The sequence below is a fragment of the Ictidomys tridecemlineatus genome, chromosome 4, assembly GCF_052094955.1.
Source record: "Ictidomys tridecemlineatus isolate mIctTri1 chromosome 4, mIctTri1.hap1, whole genome shotgun sequence".
NCBI classification, from domain to species: Eukaryota; Metazoa; Chordata; class Mammalia; order Rodentia; family Sciuridae; genus Ictidomys; species Ictidomys tridecemlineatus.
Window position 1 is genome coordinate 80,902,895 of NC_135480.1, and position 18,482 is coordinate 80,921,376.

Genomic DNA, 18,482 nt, shown 5'->3' on the forward strand with positions numbered 1-18,482 from the left:
ATATATTATTGTTGTTGTTGTTATTATTATTGTTATTTTGCCATACTAGTACCTAGAGGTGTTCTACCACTAAGCTACGACCCCAGCTCTTTTTATTTTATTTTGAGACAGGGTCTTGTCAGGTTGCTGAGGCTGACCTAGAACTTATGATTCTCCTGCCTCAGCCTCCAGAGTAACTGGGATTACAGTTGTGCATTTCAGTGCCTAACTGGATCTAAAATTTACTGAGCACTTACTATGTGCTAGACCACTGTCCATAGCCCTTTCCATTGTCTCATTTGATTTTCACAACAGCCCTATATAGTAGGTGTTATTGTTTGCATTAACTGATAAGATAATGGGTTCCAAGAAATTATATCATTTGTTCCAGTTCATATAGCTAATCAGTGATAGAGCCATGATTCTTATATTGTTTAAGAAGCAAATTTATCAGAACAAAGCATAAAGCATGGTGTGTCCTTCTTTCCATTTAATAGTTTTTCCTCTATCTTTATTATCCTTTAAATCTTTCTAATACTCTGGCGTTTGGGCTGGACGGCATCATTTTCTTTTTGTCCAAGAATAGCTGAGTTTCCTGCTTAACAAGTTATTAAAGTTTCTTTCTTCTTGTCTCCCAAAGTAATCTCCTGGAGCCTTTCCTCCTCCTCCTCCCCCTTCCACTTCCTTCTTCTCTCTTCTCTCTCCTCTCTCCCTCCTCCTTCTTCCTCTTTTGCCAACCCCCCCCCTTTTCCTAGTGAAAAAAGATCATTGCTGATTTGTATACTGCTTTATAAAAATTCCTTAAGGGCAAGAATGTGCATTCATGTACCATATTCTCTGGGTAGGTTGTTGTTTGTCTTAAGGTGCATTTTCATTAATCACGGGGGTCCATTCTTTTGAGAAATGGAGTTCTGCAGTGCTTTAATGCTTTACATCAAAGGGCCTCTGTGTGTCTTCTTAAGGTTTCCCAGACTTGCCCTGGGCTCTGGGTGGCTTCCTTTGCCCAGTTGGGGAAATGACTCATTCTCAGAATTGGTTTCCACCTTTTTCATCTTTTCTCCTTAAGTGTTACAACTTTTGGACTTTCCCCATGGAAGAAGCTGTGTAATGTAGAGAGTCATTTCTCGAAGAGTCGCCTCTGGGGCCTTGAGAAGCAGTATCTGAGACTTAAAAACTACTTTTATAATAATACTAAAGCATAATGCACTTTTTTTCACTGTGTTCACATTTGCACCTGGTGGTCAAGAGCTACAGTGGGTAAAATTGCAGGTGCCTTAGAATAAATCAAGGAGGTGGCACTGGATCGTGCTCGAGGTCAGTTTATTTTTCACCCACTCACAAATTTTTTAAAAAGTCCATTTTTCTCAAGAACATTCCAGTTGAATGTTCTTCAATGATTAATTATGTTAAGTCTCAAACCCCGAGTACTCTTTTAATATCCTGTGTGACAGAAAGGGGTGTACACAAAAAGTGCTTCTGCTCCAAGTCAAGGAGAAATACTTTTGTGGTTGAGTTGAGAGGTACATGTTCAACTAGCTGCTCCCCCCACCACACACAGTAAGTTATAGTAATTTGAAAGAACAACTGACAAACTATCCTTATTGTGATTTGGTAGATGTTTTCTCAAAAATGAATAAAGGGAACTTGTCATTTCAAGTGGAACAACTATTTGCTGCCAGTGATAAAAGTCAAGCTTTTGATTGAAAGTAATCTCATGGAGCCTTTCTTTGCAGTTTTGAAAAATTCGTATCTTCCACCTTGAACTTGTTGCTTTCCAGGATGTAAAAGACTTTTCCAATGATCTAGATCCATTGTATATTAACAAATATGATTCTGTTGATATTATATGCTTGAAATGTTTCAGTGTTTGGATGATTTATATTATTCAGTGAATATCCCTTTTCTAGATGATCAGTGTACGTTGTTATGAAGTTTTACGTGGCTTAACAAGAGTTCCCTCCAAAGTGAAAGATGGCCCAATAAGATTTTAAAGTAATAGGGGAATATCCAGAGCAGGCCTCTGGTAGGTGGTCATGCTTCATATTGCATTTACTTTTAAGAACTTGCCACTTGGGTTAGTCAGATTGCTGTTACTGCAACAAACATCTGAGATAAATCAATTTAAAGAGGTAAAAGCTTGTTTTGGCTCACAGTTTTTAGAGGTTTGAGGCCACTGTGGGTAGAGAATGTGGTAAGGCAGCCTATGGTGCAGGAATGTGTGGTGGTGCAAAGCCATTCACCTAATAACCGCCAGGAAGGGAAGGAAGAGATAAGAAAGTGCAGGATCCCATTATTCCCTGCAAGGGTGCACCCTCAGTGACCTAACTTTTTCCAGTAGGCTCCACCACTTAAAGGTTACATACTCTCCAATAGCACTATCACAGGCTGGTGACCAAGCCTTTAACACATGGGACTTTGGGGATACTTCCAAACCACAGCACTGATTGTTGAATTTTGATATAGCTTCAAAGAATAGTCATGGTTATCTGAAAAAGGCTATTAAAATACTCCTCTTGCCAACTACATATTTGTATGAGGCTCGGATTTCTTCATCTACTTTAACCCCAAATCATAGATTGCAAGCAAAAGCAGATAAGAGAATCCAGCTGTCTTTTATTATGCCAGGCAGAAAGAATTTTTCAAAGCTATAAAAGAGTCCCTCTTTTTACTGCTTTTTTTCCCCAATAAATAAGCTGTTTTTCATAAAAATATTTTATATGATTTATAGTTCAATTTATTATTTTATTTAAATGAGACAACATATAATTTTCTCAGTTTTAATTTCTAATAAAATAAATATTGACAGATATGGCCCACATAAACAAAAGCTCATTGGTCCTCAGTAATTTTTAAGAGTGTGAAGAAGAGGTTTTGAGACAAAAAAAAACCCCACAAAATCTGAGTGGGCTGGGGTTGTAGCTCAGTGGTAGAGTGCTTGCCTAGCATATGTGAGGCACTGGGTTTGATCCTCAGCACCACATCAAATAAATAAATAAAAATCTGAGTGCTTTTAAAAACACCAGTAGAAGCCATAAACTCTCCAGCCAGTTAAGCTGGGTTTGAATCGTGCTTTCACTCCTAATTGTGTAACTTTAGGCAAGTTATTCTCAGTGCCTTAGTTTTCTCATCTGAGAAATGGGGATGATGAGGATTGAGTTAGTTCGATCCACTAGAAGAGAGCAATGCTCTTTGCATAGAAAATTCTCAACCGTGTGTGGTTTCTTCTTTTGCCCTTCCTGATGCCTGTGGTTGATTTGCCTCCAGAAAATAGTATTTTACAACGTTTCCCACTGCTCCCTCTCATCCTCCTGGTTGATGATAAGCTCAGGGTGCTTAAACTGGACTGTGTAGTAAAACTGAACATGACATTTGTGGATGAGCATTCATCCAGGTGCAGGGAGAAGCTCTAGAGCTTGTGGCAGATTCTTGTAAAGGGGCATCAATGATCTGAAATGGAAGAGCAAGGAGGAGGAAGAGGTTGATGTAGCCCTGGGCACAGTTCTAGGTCCTATGTGTGTGGAGGTAGGTGTGGACATAGGTTTCTGAGCTCACTGCTCCACACTACCTCAAGCCTGTGTGGTTGCATTTCTGTTCTGTTTGGCCATTGTGTGCTTTATATGTCTCTCTGACTAGACTCTCAGATCTGGGTCTTGTGGTACCAGGCATTGTCTTGCCCACGGCAGAGGCTCAATGTCATGTGTTTTGGTTGACTGAATGAATGAATGGACAGATAAATTAGTGAATAATTCTTCCTTTGCTGCAAATCAAATTCACAGGTCTATGATCCTGGGAATTATAAGGAACCCAAATACTATCCCAAGTATCTAGTAAAATACCATTGAAATTCTGGGGTTTGCTTCACAACAGTCAGCACCGAGTTTGTCACTCAGGCTTGTGGCTGTGAGCTGTGTGACACACCTGAGGTGTGTCATTCCTGGTGCGTTAGGGTACAAAGGAGATTATGAAGCCTAATTCTCAGGGACATGAGGGTTACCTGAGATAATGTTTGTAGCACGTCATGTTCAGTAATGCCACTTGGGATGTCTTCCTTCCCTATCCTGAGATAGCTGTGTGTCTTACGTGGACTCTGGCTGCAGTTGGCCTCTGGGATCAACTGATGTGTAGTTGATTCACATTATCTCTCCAAACCCGAATAACAGATTATCCCCATTCTCAGAGGAGGGTTTTAGAGTTCCAGATTTATCAAGCAGTTATGTATAGAGTGCTAGGTGTTTTTATAGGTTTTCCCTCATCATGTTATTAACTTGGATATATTATTTGATATGGTCACCTTGTTACCATACTATGTAGATACATGTTATTTACATGTAACTAAAGTAGATATATCCTTTTTTCCAGTTATTCAGATTAGCAATTAAAACTATTGTCTTCAAATCTGAATTTATTAAAAACAAATGAGAGGAAAGAGGCTTCCTTCTACTAAAGGAGTTAATGCAGGTTAGTTGGCTCTAGAAAGAGTTAAGTCTCTTACTCATTAATCATTATTTAGCTTCATTAAATTCAACACATTTGAGTTTTAGGTATGCTTAATTTATAAAATTTCAGTTCCCTATGACTTTCAGAAGTGCACATTTTATAAGAGTTTATATAGCAGAGATGTACAAGCTTCCCAGACCTGAGTTCAAATCATCTGTGAAGGATGGTCAAAGAATTTATTTCTGGTCGACTCTTGTAGAGAGGCCATTTTGATGTGGAGACTTGGTAGTGATGCATTTGGCAAGTTTCATGTGTAGTACTGACACACTGTAGGTTCAGGATCCATTGTTCAAGGGGAAACACTGTCATGACTTTAATATGTAACCAGATGGAAGGGATGAGGAAGGGTGGTTTCCTCCAATGCCTTGGTGTCTGGTGATTGGCCAGGAGTGTGCTCTTATTTCCCATAGTTTTGGTAAGAAATAACACAAACAAAATGGCTCTGGATTCTTCTCTGCCTCATACTTGCAAAGAAGGAAACTTTCCCCATTGCCTTTCCTCTTTATTCACAAACAAGAGTGTTTCATTAAAACTACCCTCATTTTCAAAAACAAAGAAGAAAACCTAGCAGGGATGAAGATGTGACTCAGAGGTATAGTCCATGCCTAGCATGCATGAGGCACTGGGTTTGATCCCCAGCACTGGAAAAAAATGAAACTAAACACCAACAAACCTTTGCTTTGAAGAGACTGTACTGCTGGCTGGTTTCGTGGCTCTGGACACCCATGTGAGCCTCAGTGTCTCCATCAACAAAATGGAAGTAGGGTGGTAATAATCAAATAACATAACTTTTGTAAGGAACGTACCTGAACTAATAGGGTCTCAGTAAATTTTTGATGGTGCTCTTTTATTTCTAAGGGCATATCTGGTTTCTTGGCAAGTACTGATTGCTTTAAATGATGTAGTTCATCCATGAGCCCATAGGGCTTTACCAGCTAGGTGGATGTGTACTTGCCTCTTGAGAGAATCCTGTCCCTGTGGGATGGCGCTGCCTGACACACTTCCCAGTGTCACCCAGCCTTAATGATGTGGGAAGGCTGGAGGAATTGAGTGACAGTAAGTGTGAAGTACTCTGCTGTCTTGGTGGTGTGGGTGAGAGGGGAGCTTTGAGGAGCATAACTATGTAGACATATGGCCATTTTATGCCTAGGGGTTTATTTTAAAGCTCTCCATCTTGTTTGTTTTCCTTTGTTAAAAGAGTGTCAGGTACTTCCGACTGCACTCAGGGATGCAAACATATTAAAGTTTGTCAGTCATGCTAGTAATACTTTATTTCTCTCAGGGGGAAGTCAGTGTGTGCCAGGGCCACAAAAGAATACTTTTGTGGTCCTGAGATGCCTTCTGATAGGTCCAAACAAAAGGAGTGAAACTAAAGAGTGTGAAATGTCAGTAACTGAGGTTTAAGCTTATATGCAGAAAAGAATCTTTAAAGTCTGGATACTTTTGGTCTTAGTTTTAGATAAGTTATGCACCAAAGACATCAATAGGAAATATGAATTATAATGACACCCATGTACAATTTGAGTCAAGATAGTTAAGTAGTCTTTGGGTTTTATATTAAAATCCAAATGTTATGAACTGCCTTTTCCTTGTAAGGTTCTTTTATTATGGATTCTATCACAGGGTACTTGGTATAATAGGCAGGACTGGAAATATTCCTCTTTTTTTATGGTGAGTGAAGGGGTCCCCCAATTCTGCCTGGCTGTAGTCCCCAGGCATAGAGCCTGCCTGCAAGGGACAAACACCTTTCTCAAAATGCGAGTGTGTGCTCAAGCTACACAAGTCCTGTAATGTTACTTCTAACTGAATCACAGAATACTTTAATTAACCAATTTTAGCAGTAGGTGGCTGTCTCTCTCTGTCTCTGTTTCTTTGTCTCAGTTTTTTTTTTCATTTTTCTTTTTTTTCTCCCAGTAGCTTTTACCAAAAGAGACCCCAAAATAGACACCCACCTATGAGCTGAATTCTGTAGAATGAAGAATATGCCTATAACTGGTTGTTTTAAATTGCATTTCTCTATCTACTAAGTTGATGTATTTATTTAGTCCCCATTATACTAAAAACTTTTAGATATTGTAAACGTATGCAGATTGTTCATTGATTCAGTGAATATGCACTGAATACTTACTGTGATGTTATTTCTGCCAGCAATTGGAGATACTAGGTAAATAAGACTTGGTCCCTACTGTTAAAAATTTACAAGTTAAATGGGGAGGAGAAAAAACTAAATGCATAAGGAAGCTTAATATAGACTGTTTCATCAATATTCATAGAATGTTGTCGGAGTCCAGAGCGGCACACAGAAATTTGGAAGAGAAGGGATAGGTGACTTCGTGAAGCAAATGGCCACTACAAAAGAGTTTCAAAAGATCAAAGGACTTTTTGATGGTCAAAATATGTGCTTTAGCGTCTAGTATGTACCAAAGTAAGAATCTCCTAGACTCATAGGGCAGAAAGGCCCTCCAGATGGAGAAAGCTTTGCGGGAACTGCAGGTATTTATTTAGGATTTGTGCAAAGATAGTTGGGACAATTGATATGATGTACTATAATTCAAGATGGTGCTAAGTCATCTATTATTTAAGATACAAACAATGTTGTGATAATATGAGAGTCAGAGCAATTAATTTTTAAAATATAAATCTATCAGATTCTTGATTGTAAGTAGCACATAGTGACTTTGACTAACTTAACTACACACACACAAAAAATAATTGGAAATATATTGGGCTGTCACAAATTAATGGGAAGGCTCAGAAAACAGAGGCCATAGCAATCACTACTGGTGAAAGTGCTGCCACGGAAAATGTACCCATAGCCTTTCGTCTTTGTGTCACATCCTCAAGAGTAGATCCTCAGTACATTGGGAATAAGTTTAGGTCCTCCCAAATCCTGGACCAGGAAGGGACCCTGTGGCTTCTGTAATGGATGGTAGCATCTGCCTCCAATACTTACACTGTGGCTTCAGCATTCTCTAACATCCAAGTATTTAATTGGCTGATTGGCTTGTCAGGAAGGGAATGTGGTGGTAGTAGTTATAAGCTGAACCTGGCTGGATACAGCGGCACATACCTGTAATCCCAGCGGCTCAGGAGGCTGAGGCAGGAGGATTGCAAGTTCAAAGGCAGCCTCAGCAAAAGTGAGGTGCTAAGCAACTCAGTGAGACCCTATCTCTAAATAAAATACAAAATAGGGGTGGGGATGTGGCTTGATGGCTGAGTGTCCCCTGAGTTCAATCCCTGGTATCCCCCCCGGGCCTGTACACAAAAAAGTTGAACCTGATCTCTAAATTATTCTCCAGTTCTAGAGTGTTGTGAAAATAATGTGCTAATGCTTTTAAGAATACCCGGTGAATACTAGATCCAGGGTCTACAGATGTGGCTTCATCTTCCTTGCCCATAGTTAAGCTACTGTTCCTTAAAGACACAAACACTTCCGTGACCCAGTCCTGTGATTCTTTTTTCCCATGATAGGCTTATCTTCCTTGGCTCCCTCCTCTCCCTACCCACGGTGGGTACACACTCTCCTCGCCTCGCCTCCCAGGTCTCTCCTTTGTCATTGCAGCACTGTGTCCCTCTCCTCAGTCAAGGAGTAGCAGTAAATTACCCCTGGGCCTCCAGAGATGGTGGTGTGTCCCTCACATAGAGCACTTGGGCTGTGATGAACGAGGGTAGCTGTGTGCATGCTGGTCTTTGGGATCAAATCCTTCATACTCAGATCTAGAACCATCTTACTCATTTCTCTTTATTTATAGCTCCTATTAGGTTAAGCACATGTTTGGCATTTTGCTTTACACTGATAATATCAGAGATATTTCTAATACATATCACTAAGTTAAAATTCAGACAAATTAAAATTGTTCCTACACATTTTAGATTGAGTCTAAATTTAATAGGTATTAGTGTATTGATTTCGCTTGTTTTCTAGAATAGATGGATTGGTACAGGATTGGAATTCGAGTTTGATGCCTGTTTGGAAGGCCACACAGTATAGGGATTGGGAATCTTGGTAACCCCACCTCTGACACCCAACCACAAACCTTGGGTTTCAAATAATAGTTCCCAGGGGAAAAGAGTGAGAAATCATGTTCTGGCTGTACTTTGGGCTTAATGGTGGGGATTCCTGTTCTTTTTTAACAATATGTGTGTTGTGTACAGGTGTCTGTGGAGGAGGGGCCATTGCCTGTCTATGCTTCACTTAGATCTCAATGTGTGGACTGTAAGTTGGCCGACCCCAGATGAGCTAGCTTGCTTTCTTTCACATGGGATCTGGGAACAGGCTAGACCCTTATTTTTCAGGTACAGAACCCAGGTTCTTCAGGCCCCTTCTAAACATTGTTTCCAGGGTATCCTGTTCCCCGAGCCAGGTATTTCACTGTCCAGAAAAACTCAAGGTCTGCCAGAATCAGAAGGTTTAAATGCTTAGGTTTAACTTTGAGGTCACTGGCACACTTGGCAAATTCCTCAGCCCTTTGTAAGAAAAGGTAGAAGCCATAGAATTGTTTGTTGCTGCGGTTAAACTCTCTATTGTAGTTAGAGGAGATTGTTCTACTCCAGACAGTGCAATTGTTTTTCAATGCATGGGGAGGTTTTAGATTACATGTAGCTGGCAGAGTGGTTCTCACTTTGGCAACACCAGGGAGTTGTTCTGCAATTAGTGGATCGTTGAGGAATGGTCCTCTGGCCTGCAGAACTCAAAGCACCAGTATTGGCTGCAAAGGAGAAAGTAAGTGTCCCTGTATTTTAGGGGATGGAAAGGTGCAGGGATTATCTGGAACTCTCAGAAACTGGCATTGAAGGGATCTTGGACCTTCTCTTACTTGACCGCCAGCAAGACCATTGGACAGAGTATTGCCATGTTCTCTCTATCAGAGAGCATAGTTGTCAGAGAGCATATATTTTATATGCCACCTGTAGAAATTAACAAATGCACAGTATGGTGTTTTCCTCAAAGGGCTTATAACTTCACCAGGGCAATAACATCAGCTTAGATTTAATGACTACTGCAAATACTAGGCCATTGATGTTGATGTGCTGGCTTTGTGCACCTCAGAACATAATTGCTGTGGCATTTGAGGGAAGGGAGGCTGGTGTTTGGGAGGGAGAAGACATTCTGGAGGAGGTAAATTTGCTGGAATGAACTTTAAAGTAGTTGGAGGTGGGTTGGGGTGAAGTTAGAGGTTTGTACTCAGAGAATGAGGATGTTACAGGATGCTGGGGTGCTGAGGGGACCAGCAAGACTACTGACAGCTAAAAGAGGGGCCTGATTATTAAAACAAACAAACAAACAAACAAAACCCCAAAACAACAAAACAACCTTCAAAATCAAAGTGCGACCTGGAACTTGTAACCCAAATGGTTATATGCAAGGGAGTGCCATGCCAGAGTGGAGTGTAAGGGCAGGGATTCCCCGTGGTGTGTGTATTGAATGATAGTGGGATGACAGTTTAATGTCCTCCAGATTTTAAACCTAAAGGAGACTTCTGAGCCTGATCTCTTGGCTTGGTATCAGATGCAGGATCTGCTCCTTGAGAGTTCACTAGTTATGGTGGAAGGTAAAGAAGAGGAGCAGCTCACCAGGGTCCTTGTTGTGCCTCTTGCCTCCCCTAGAAAACTATTTCATTTTACCTTAATTCCTTTCTCCTTCAACAGTGGAACCTTTTGTTGTTACCACTATTGAGTAATGACAAAGGTCTTGTTCAGGTCACATTACCTGCAGGCCTCTGGACAGTCACAAAGAAAGTCTAAACCATGATGGGGGAACGTTCCTTGCTTCTTCAGTAAGCTAGAAGCAGTCAGGCTCAGTGAGAGGGGAGCCAGGATTTTCTGTGTTGATAAGGGACGTGTGCATTTTGTCATTTAGGAGCCAAGCTGGTGAAACGCGTCAAATATAAAACATAAATGTTAAACCTTCAACAATCCTGAAAAATCTCAGAATATCATATTAAATGCAGCACAAATAGATCTCTGCTTTCCTTCTGGGCAGGGGCCCTGGGGGCTGTGTGTGCCCCTTCTCCAGAGAAACCCTCCCAGACAGCTGACCCTTTACACTGACCCTGCTGGGTCTCTGGTGCTTTGGCCACCTCCCCTGCACACTGAGGCATGTGAGTGGTGACCCTCAGACAGGGTTCTGGTTTGGAAGAAGATAATTGTAAGTTAACCACAAAGATGAGACTTTTTATATGGAAATAGCTCTTCTGGCACCCCTGTGGGCATCTACACCATAATACCACACACTGTTGAGCTCCCAGAATCCTCAAGAGGCCAGAAGCCCCCCTAAACTGGCAGTGTTGCTGGGTTGCTGGGCCCGAGCCAGCCTTGCAGGACCTTTCTGGGTGGTAGTGGTATCTGGGGCCTCCTACTGTTTCTCACAACTCCACTCCTGGTTATGAACTCCCAGCCAAGACGACAGCTTTCCCCTCACACCACGCCTCTCCTTCTCATTTCTCATTTCAGACATCTTTGACCCTGTCAAGTTAGATCATTTGGTTTAAGAAAATAGACTCAACTTGAGGTACAGGAGCTTCTAGGGAAGACAGTGAACTAAAATAGGCAGAGGATGGGTCCAGCCTCTCTTAGATGTGTCCCGCGTGGCCCAGGAATGCAGTGCAGATCCTGTGGCACATGGTACTGCCACTTTTCCTTGCCCTGCTGGTGAGAAAGCAAGAAGTGTGATTCCTTTCGGGCCGCCTTGGTGCTGGGATAGCTCACCTGACTGATTCCTGGCTTGAGTGGAGTGAGCCTGCCTGCCTCAGGAGCCTGTTCTGGTCATCCACTCGGCTCTCCTGCCTTTCTTCAGCATCCAGGAATAACGGCATCTGTGGGAACGTGAGGCAGTGGCCTCCACACGTGAATGGAGAAAGGAGGCACTAGTTGAGCATCATGTGCCTCCGTCCGAGAGAGAGGGAGAGAGAGGGAGAGTTGTGTGTGTGTGTAAGCCCATTCGGAGACCACTCTGTTCAGTGTCCTGAGGCCTTAGAGCTCTTGATTCTACTCTTAGTTGGCAGCCCGTGAGTAAAGTGGGGAAAAGTAATTCCTAACCAGTGTTGTAGTGAATGGCTTAGTGCAGGGCTCCATCTGAGCTCCACACATCTATGCTCTCCTTTATATACATTTGTTTATACATACATACCTCAATTTTATTAGAAGTTTGCTCTTTTATCATTTGAAATTCTTAGTCATGTGACTAGAAGGGATCACCCAAAGTGTAATATGCTGCAACATGACATTCCTGACCCAGGTCTATTTTTTAAAAATATCAGTTTTAATTTGTTCTTTTTAGTTACCCATGACAGTAGAGTATATTTTCATATATTTATACATATATGGTGTACATCTTATTCTAATTATGATCCCATTCTTGCGGTTGTACGTGATGTGGAATTTCATTGGTCATGTATTCATATATTAAAAATAGGAAAGCTATATCCGATTCATTCTACTGTCTTTCCTATACTCATCTCCCTCCCTTTCCTTATTTCCCTTTGTCTAATCCAATGAACTTCTATTCTCCCTGCCCCCTTATTTGTGTGTTAGCATCCACATATCAGTGAGAACATTCAGCTTTGGTGTTTTGGGACTGGCTTATTTCACTTAGCATGATAGTCTCCTGTTCCAACCATTTCCTGGCAAATGCCATAATTCCATTTTCTTTATGGCTGAGTAATATTCCATTGTCAATATATATCACATTTTCTTTATCCATCTGTTGAAGGGCACCTAGGTTGGTTCCATAGCTTAACTTTTGTGAATTGAGCTGCTATGGACATTGATATGGCTGTGTCACTATTAATTTTAAGTCCTTTGGGTATATACTAAGGAGTGAGATAACTGGGTCAAATGGTGGTTTCATTCCAAGTTTTCTGAGCAATCTCCATACTGCTTTCCAGAGTGGTTGCACCAATTTGCAGTCCCCCCAGCAATGTATGAGTGTGCCCCTTTCTCCACATCCTTGCCAACATTTATTGTTACTTGTATTCTTGATTGTCATTCTGACTGGAGTAAGATGAAATCTCAGTGTAGTTTTAGTTTGCACTTCTCTAATTGCTAGAGATGTTGAACATTTTTTTTTATATACTGTTGACCATTCATATTTCTTCTGTGGTGACGTGCTTGTTCAGTTCCTTTGCCCCTTTATTAATTGGGTTATTTGATTTTTTTAGTGTTAATTTTTTTAGTTCTTTATATATATCCTGGAAATGAATGCTCTATCTGAGGTGCAGGTGGTAAAGATTTTCTCCCATTCTGTAGGCTTTCTATTCATGCTCTTGATTATTTCCTTTGCTGTGAAGAAGCTTTTTAGTTTGATACCATCCCACCTATTGATTCTTGATTTTACTTCTTGTGCTTTAGGAGAGGAGTCTTTTTGAGGAAGTCAGTTCCTAAGCCACCATGATGGAGTGTTGGGCCTACATTTTCTTCTAGTGGATATACATCTCTGGTCTAATGCCTAGGTCCTTGATCCACTTTGAGTTGAGTTTTGTGCAGGGTATGAGAGAGATAGAAATAGAAAAAGCAATCATGAAATTCATTTGGAAAAATAAGAGGCCCAGAGTAGCCTTTAGTGAGAAAAGGGAAGCTGAAGGTATCACAGTACTAGACCTTAAATTATACTACAGAGCTACAGTAACAATAACAGCATGATATTGGTACCGAAATAGACATGAAGACAATGGAACAGAATAGAAGACACAGAGACAACCCCAAATATATACAGTTATCTCATACTAGACAAAGGCACCATAAACATATATTGGAGAAAAGATCATCTCTTCAACAATGGTGCTAGGGAAACTGGAAATCCATATGCAGCATAATGAAATTTAACCCCTATCTCTCATCCTGCAGAAAATATGACTGTTTCTTTTATTGAAGCAGATGGGCTGTCAGCTCCTCTTTGACTTGATGGGAGGAATGGGGTGGAGGCACAAAAAGGTGTTGTGTGTATGGGTGTGTGTGTGTGTGTGTGTATGTGTGTGTGTTTGTGTGGGTGTGTGTGTTCATGTTCCTTTATGTGGACTTTCTTCCCCTAGCTTAAAGCTTCACAACTTTGGCTGCTCATTGGGGTCATTTAAAGGGTTTATAAATTATAGATGCCTGAACGCAACTCCCAGCTTCCAAATGAATAGGTCTGCTTGAGGCCGGGTTTTAAAAGTTTCACAGGAGATTTTGACATGCAGCCAGGATTGTACTTTGTACCTCCCTAGTTTTCTACCTGCCTGAAAACAGAAGCCAGGTCAGGATTTGGCTTTGGATCCTGGCTATCTAGGATCCTGATTCTAGCCTTAGAAGTTCAGATATTTATATTTATATATATACAGATGTAGAAGATGAGGACCAGGAAAGATTTGAGTTTCTTTGTGGAATAGTCCTTGTAGATTGGCAAAACAAAGAAAAAACAAAAAACAAAAAAAGAGGGAGAGAGAAAGAGAGAGAGAGGAGAGAGAGAGACTGAGAAATAGTGTCCTGTGCATTTGAACTATGATTTTAGACTATCTTCATACAATATGTCATTTCACAAAGTGAGAGTCACAACTGTTTTTATTTTAAATTTATAAGGTAAATAGTTATCAAAATCTTTTTTCTTTCTAGGGCAGATGTGCCTATGATTCAGGAGCACATATAAATGCTATTCACTTGTCGATGTAAAGAAACTCAGGAAGATCACCAGTGCATTCCCATCTCATAGCTCTTGGTATAATTAGTGGCTTACTAGTAGCTTCACGTTGTGGGAAATGGGTAGAAAACAAACCTAGGAAGAAATTCAAATGACCAGTTCAAAGCAATTGCTGAACAGCATTTTTTCTTCTAATGGAATTGTCTTTGGGAAAGGATTTTAATTTTTTAAAAATGTTTGACTCTCCAGAGTTAACTAAGTTACTTTTGCTAAAAACAGCCTTACACATGGTGCCCACACAGAGAAATCTGCAGAGCAGGAAATAGGCTAGACCCATCCTGCTAAAAGTTCCCATGGATATTTTGTGTGTACTGTCGGTGTCACTGTAGTGGTATTTCATGTTCAGTGGCTGTAGGACTGAGTTCAGTGTCACATTTAATTGGAAGAGGAAGCACACTCTGGTTTGTGTGTGAAGCAGAGAAACTGGAGCTGAAAGGCCAGTGCTTGGCAGAGGCCCAGATTCCAGAACCTCAGCTCCGTGCTGCAGCACACGACTTCAGAAATCTTTGCGTGAGGCCTAAGTAAACTGGGCTGGGACATTCTCTTGCAAGCATATCATCTGACAAAGTGACCACCTCTTCCTTGAGCTCGTTTATGTTGTGAGAGATATCTGCTCTTCACACTTTGGTTCTCCTTTTCTGGCCTTCCCATCTCTCTCCTTTCTATCTCCCTCCTTGATCATTCTGAACTTGAGGACTTGGCTTTGGATGGTGCTGCTGCCGCTGCCCTTGGAACTGGAACATGTGAGGCATCTATGCTTCTGCTCAGCGTGTCTTGAGGACTGTGTGTTGACTTCACGGGTCATTTTTGTGGGTGGCTGGACTTGTGATAATTCTGAGTAGTAACTTTGGAATTTTATGAATCAAAAAGATATGGCACTCCTGCTGTGGGTTGAAATGTGGGAGCATGCCTTGTGGGCTATCATGAGTCACACAGGAAGAGGGGGCACTTGATTGGCACTAACATACACGTTACTTTCTTCCTCCCAGCACCCGCTCCTGTCTCTTACAGCCCCAGCAGTCCTGTGCAAATTCTAGAAGATACCAGCTACTTTTTTTCGGACTTTCAGCTCTACTCTGGGAGGCATGAAGCATCTGCTTTGACGGTGGAGGCAAACAGTAGCATCAGGGAAAAAGTTGGTAAGTCCTTTTGCTGACTCGTGTTGGAAAACAAAGTGACCATATGTCTCACATTTTTATCTCTTTTGATGCAATAGCTTTCCTTTATATGTGGTTTTGCTTTTTGCATTTTCAGTTACCCAAGGTCAACCATGATCCAAAAATACTAAATGAAAAAAAGCACAAAGAAAAATTTGCAAGTTTTAGATAACTTTTCTTACAGTATGTTGTTACAATTGTTCTATTTAATTTTTAGTTGTTGTTGTCAATCTCTTAGCATGCTTAATTTATAAATTCAACTTTATCATAGGTGTGTATGAACATGAAAAACTTGGCATGTGTAGGGCTCAGTATTAGCCTTGGTGTCAGGGGGATCTTGAAATGTATTCCTGAGGAGAAAGAGAGACTACTGTAACTCAGATTTTTCTTTTTATCTGTGCTTATCTTAAAATTAGCATATTGGGTCATTAGTTGTCTCTTTGTTGGTAGATGCCTTATTTTTATTCATGCTGTGCTTTACTGTTAATAAGACTATTTTATTGTAGTATGTGACTCCCCTTGTGAGACTATATGTGTGTGTGTCTGTGTGTGTGTGTGTATGTATATATATATTTCAGAATTATATCATTTAATCCCTAAATTTTCTCTAATTTTTAAATACTTTTTCTCACCCTTTTTCAAACTCTTCTTTTTTCTGTTTTTGAGACTGGTGAAACTATGAGGGAATCTCTAAAAATACTTCTGGGGAGAATCTTATGGTTCCTACCAAATGTGCTTGTAACTCGTTTTTCTCTCACTTCAGTGAAAATAGAATTCCATAGTTTTCATGTTTATTGAGACTCATTCATTTTTTATTTCTTTATTCATTCAAATAAGTCATTTTCCACTAGAATGATTTTTATTTTTGTTAAAATTTTTCTTCTAGTCTTATTAAAAAATTCTTATTCTTATTTAAACATGGTTGTTTCATTAAGCCTTTCAGATCTGTTACCCCAAGAGGGCGAGGACTCTGTTCTCTTTAGTCTCATAACTCCAACACCTGTTGGCAGGTCTGGAATAAAATAGATTTGCAGTGCGTATTTGTTGAATGAATGAGTGGATCTGTCCAGCCCACACTGATCTGTTTCCTTGGGTTTTTCATTGCTTACTGCAGTTATTTGGCAATTCATCTGTGAGTACTCATGATAATCTCTTTTGGTTTTTGAACTTTGGGTGTCCATCTCACTTGGAGTAAACATTCTCTGGAGATAAGGAATGTTTTGACTTTACTTCACAGTTGTTCCTATGAGGCAATTATTTAGCTTCTGCATTTTTCAAAGGAGAAAGATTCAGAGAGGCCAAATAACTTGCCTGAGGTCACAAAGGTGAAGTGTTTTGATGTTGTTGTTGTTGTTTTGCCAGAAGGACAGGGAGAGCCACATGATCAAAGGTGAGCTTGAGGGTCTACTCTGTAAAATTATTGGTTTCCTCTGCAGTCATTTTCCGAATGCCTGTGTGTACGGGGCAGAGCACTTGGTGTGGGGGGGTTACAGCCCATGGATGCATAGACTATGCTCTCTGTGGCTGGAGCTTGAATTCCAGTAGAGGAAGGAAGATGATAATATACTGTAACAATGTTCTAATAGTGTCATATTGGAATATTGTAGTAACAATATACTAATATTAAGTGTGGATTAGAAGGAGAAGAGGCCAAAGGCAAGAGGTTTTAGGAGGCTGTTCGCAGAAGCTGGTAAGGAGAGCTGGCACCCCCCAGGGGTGCCAGAGGGTGTGGAAGAACAGACTCCACAGGAAAGCATATTGGTTTAGAAACTAGGGTTTGGTTCTGACTTCTAACTACCATGAATGTGAAAATTTTTAATGAGAATTAGGGGACCAACATGGAATTGCTGTCTTTTGCTCTTGCCAGGACACTAAAAATGTCATTGTCTTTCATACTTTCTCAAAGTTTAATACCCAGGAAGATAGAGGAATATAATCCTTGATGGTCTTTAATTTAAAAAAAAAAGATAGTTGTACCAGGTGCAGTGACTAATGCCTGTAATTCCAGCGGCTCAGGAGGCTGAGACAGAAGGATTACAAGTTTATAGCTAGCCTCAGCAACTTAGTGAGGTCCTAAGCAACTTAGGGAGATCCTGTCTCAAATTAAAAAATAAAAAGGTCTAGAGATGTGGCTCAGTGGGTAAGCATCCCTGGGTTCAATCCTCAGTACCACCCCCCCACAAAAAAACCCAAGAGATAATTATAAGCCTCCTTCTATTGATATCTGTGTAAACACACACAGATGTGTTTGAATACATACATTGTAAGCAGTCATACTACTTTTTTTTTTAAATTTCACTTTAGACTGAAAAAAAACTAGCTTAGCAGCTAATTAAATGTGGGTAGCAAAGGAGAGAAAAGATGAACAGTGAATATGAGATTTCTGTCTGGATGACTCATGATGAAGATGCCATATATACTTGAGGATGAATGATGGTTTAGGGAAAATGACATATTGCCTGTATATATAAAAACACTGAACCGTTGTTGCTTGGAACTGTGCAAGTGCAGTCTGTCCAGAGATGTTGTAGTCCAGCTTCCTGGGCACAATATGGGGAAGATATTGAGGTTCAGAGAGTGTGAGTGATTTACTCAAAGTCATGCCAGTAGTAAGTTCTGGAATTTTTACAGTAGTCATAATGCTATATAATATCCTTCATACACTACTTAATAGTTATATTGGGAAATGATCTAGGTGTTGTGTTTCATGGGGCTCACTTAGGTATTGTTTTGAATATCTGAGAACAGCATTGAGCTGTGTGCTAGGAAAGTGCAGATGAGAAGACTTGAATCTTTCCTTTATGGAGTTTGGAGTCTTTGTAAATAAGTAATTGCTGTTTGCTAGGATGTTTGCTTCAGTGGCATTTGTACAAATGGAATAGGGACTTTGGAGAAGGAAGGCTCAAGCCTATTGGGCTACAGAAGAGAAAGGTTTTACTGTGAAGGTAGATTTGGAGCTGCCCCTGAAGCATAGAATTTCCCAAGAGACACAGCGAGATGCCTCCTCCCAGGGATCGGGAAGAATGACATGAGAGCCTAGAGGCTGGAGACAGCTAGTGGGTTTTGGAAACTATGAATACTTAGATATTGCAGGAGGTTATTAAACTCCAAGGGGTTACCAGTGCTGGGCAGGCATGACATGAAATGTGGCAGGTGACATGAAATGTTGCTAAATA

General features: G+C 40.6%; 1 protein-coding gene across 4 annotated transcripts in view; it reads left to right on the forward strand.

The window, feature by feature from the left end:
* The window catches only part of Amotl1 (angiomotin like 1), a 130,189-nt gene that overhangs the window by 46,683 nt on the left and 65,024 nt on the right, over positions 1-18,482 (forward strand). For 3 of the 4 annotated variants that reach the window (XM_078046885.1, XM_078046887.1, XM_078046886.1), the window contains one exon: positions 15,139-15,288. In XM_078046885.1, the coding sequence (XP_077903011.1) occupies positions 15,139-15,288 (150 nt within the window). Of the gene's footprint in view, positions 1-14,872; positions 14,893-15,138; positions 15,289-18,482 lie in introns of those variants that run through there. The other variant, XM_078046888.1, reaches the window with a different exon arrangement.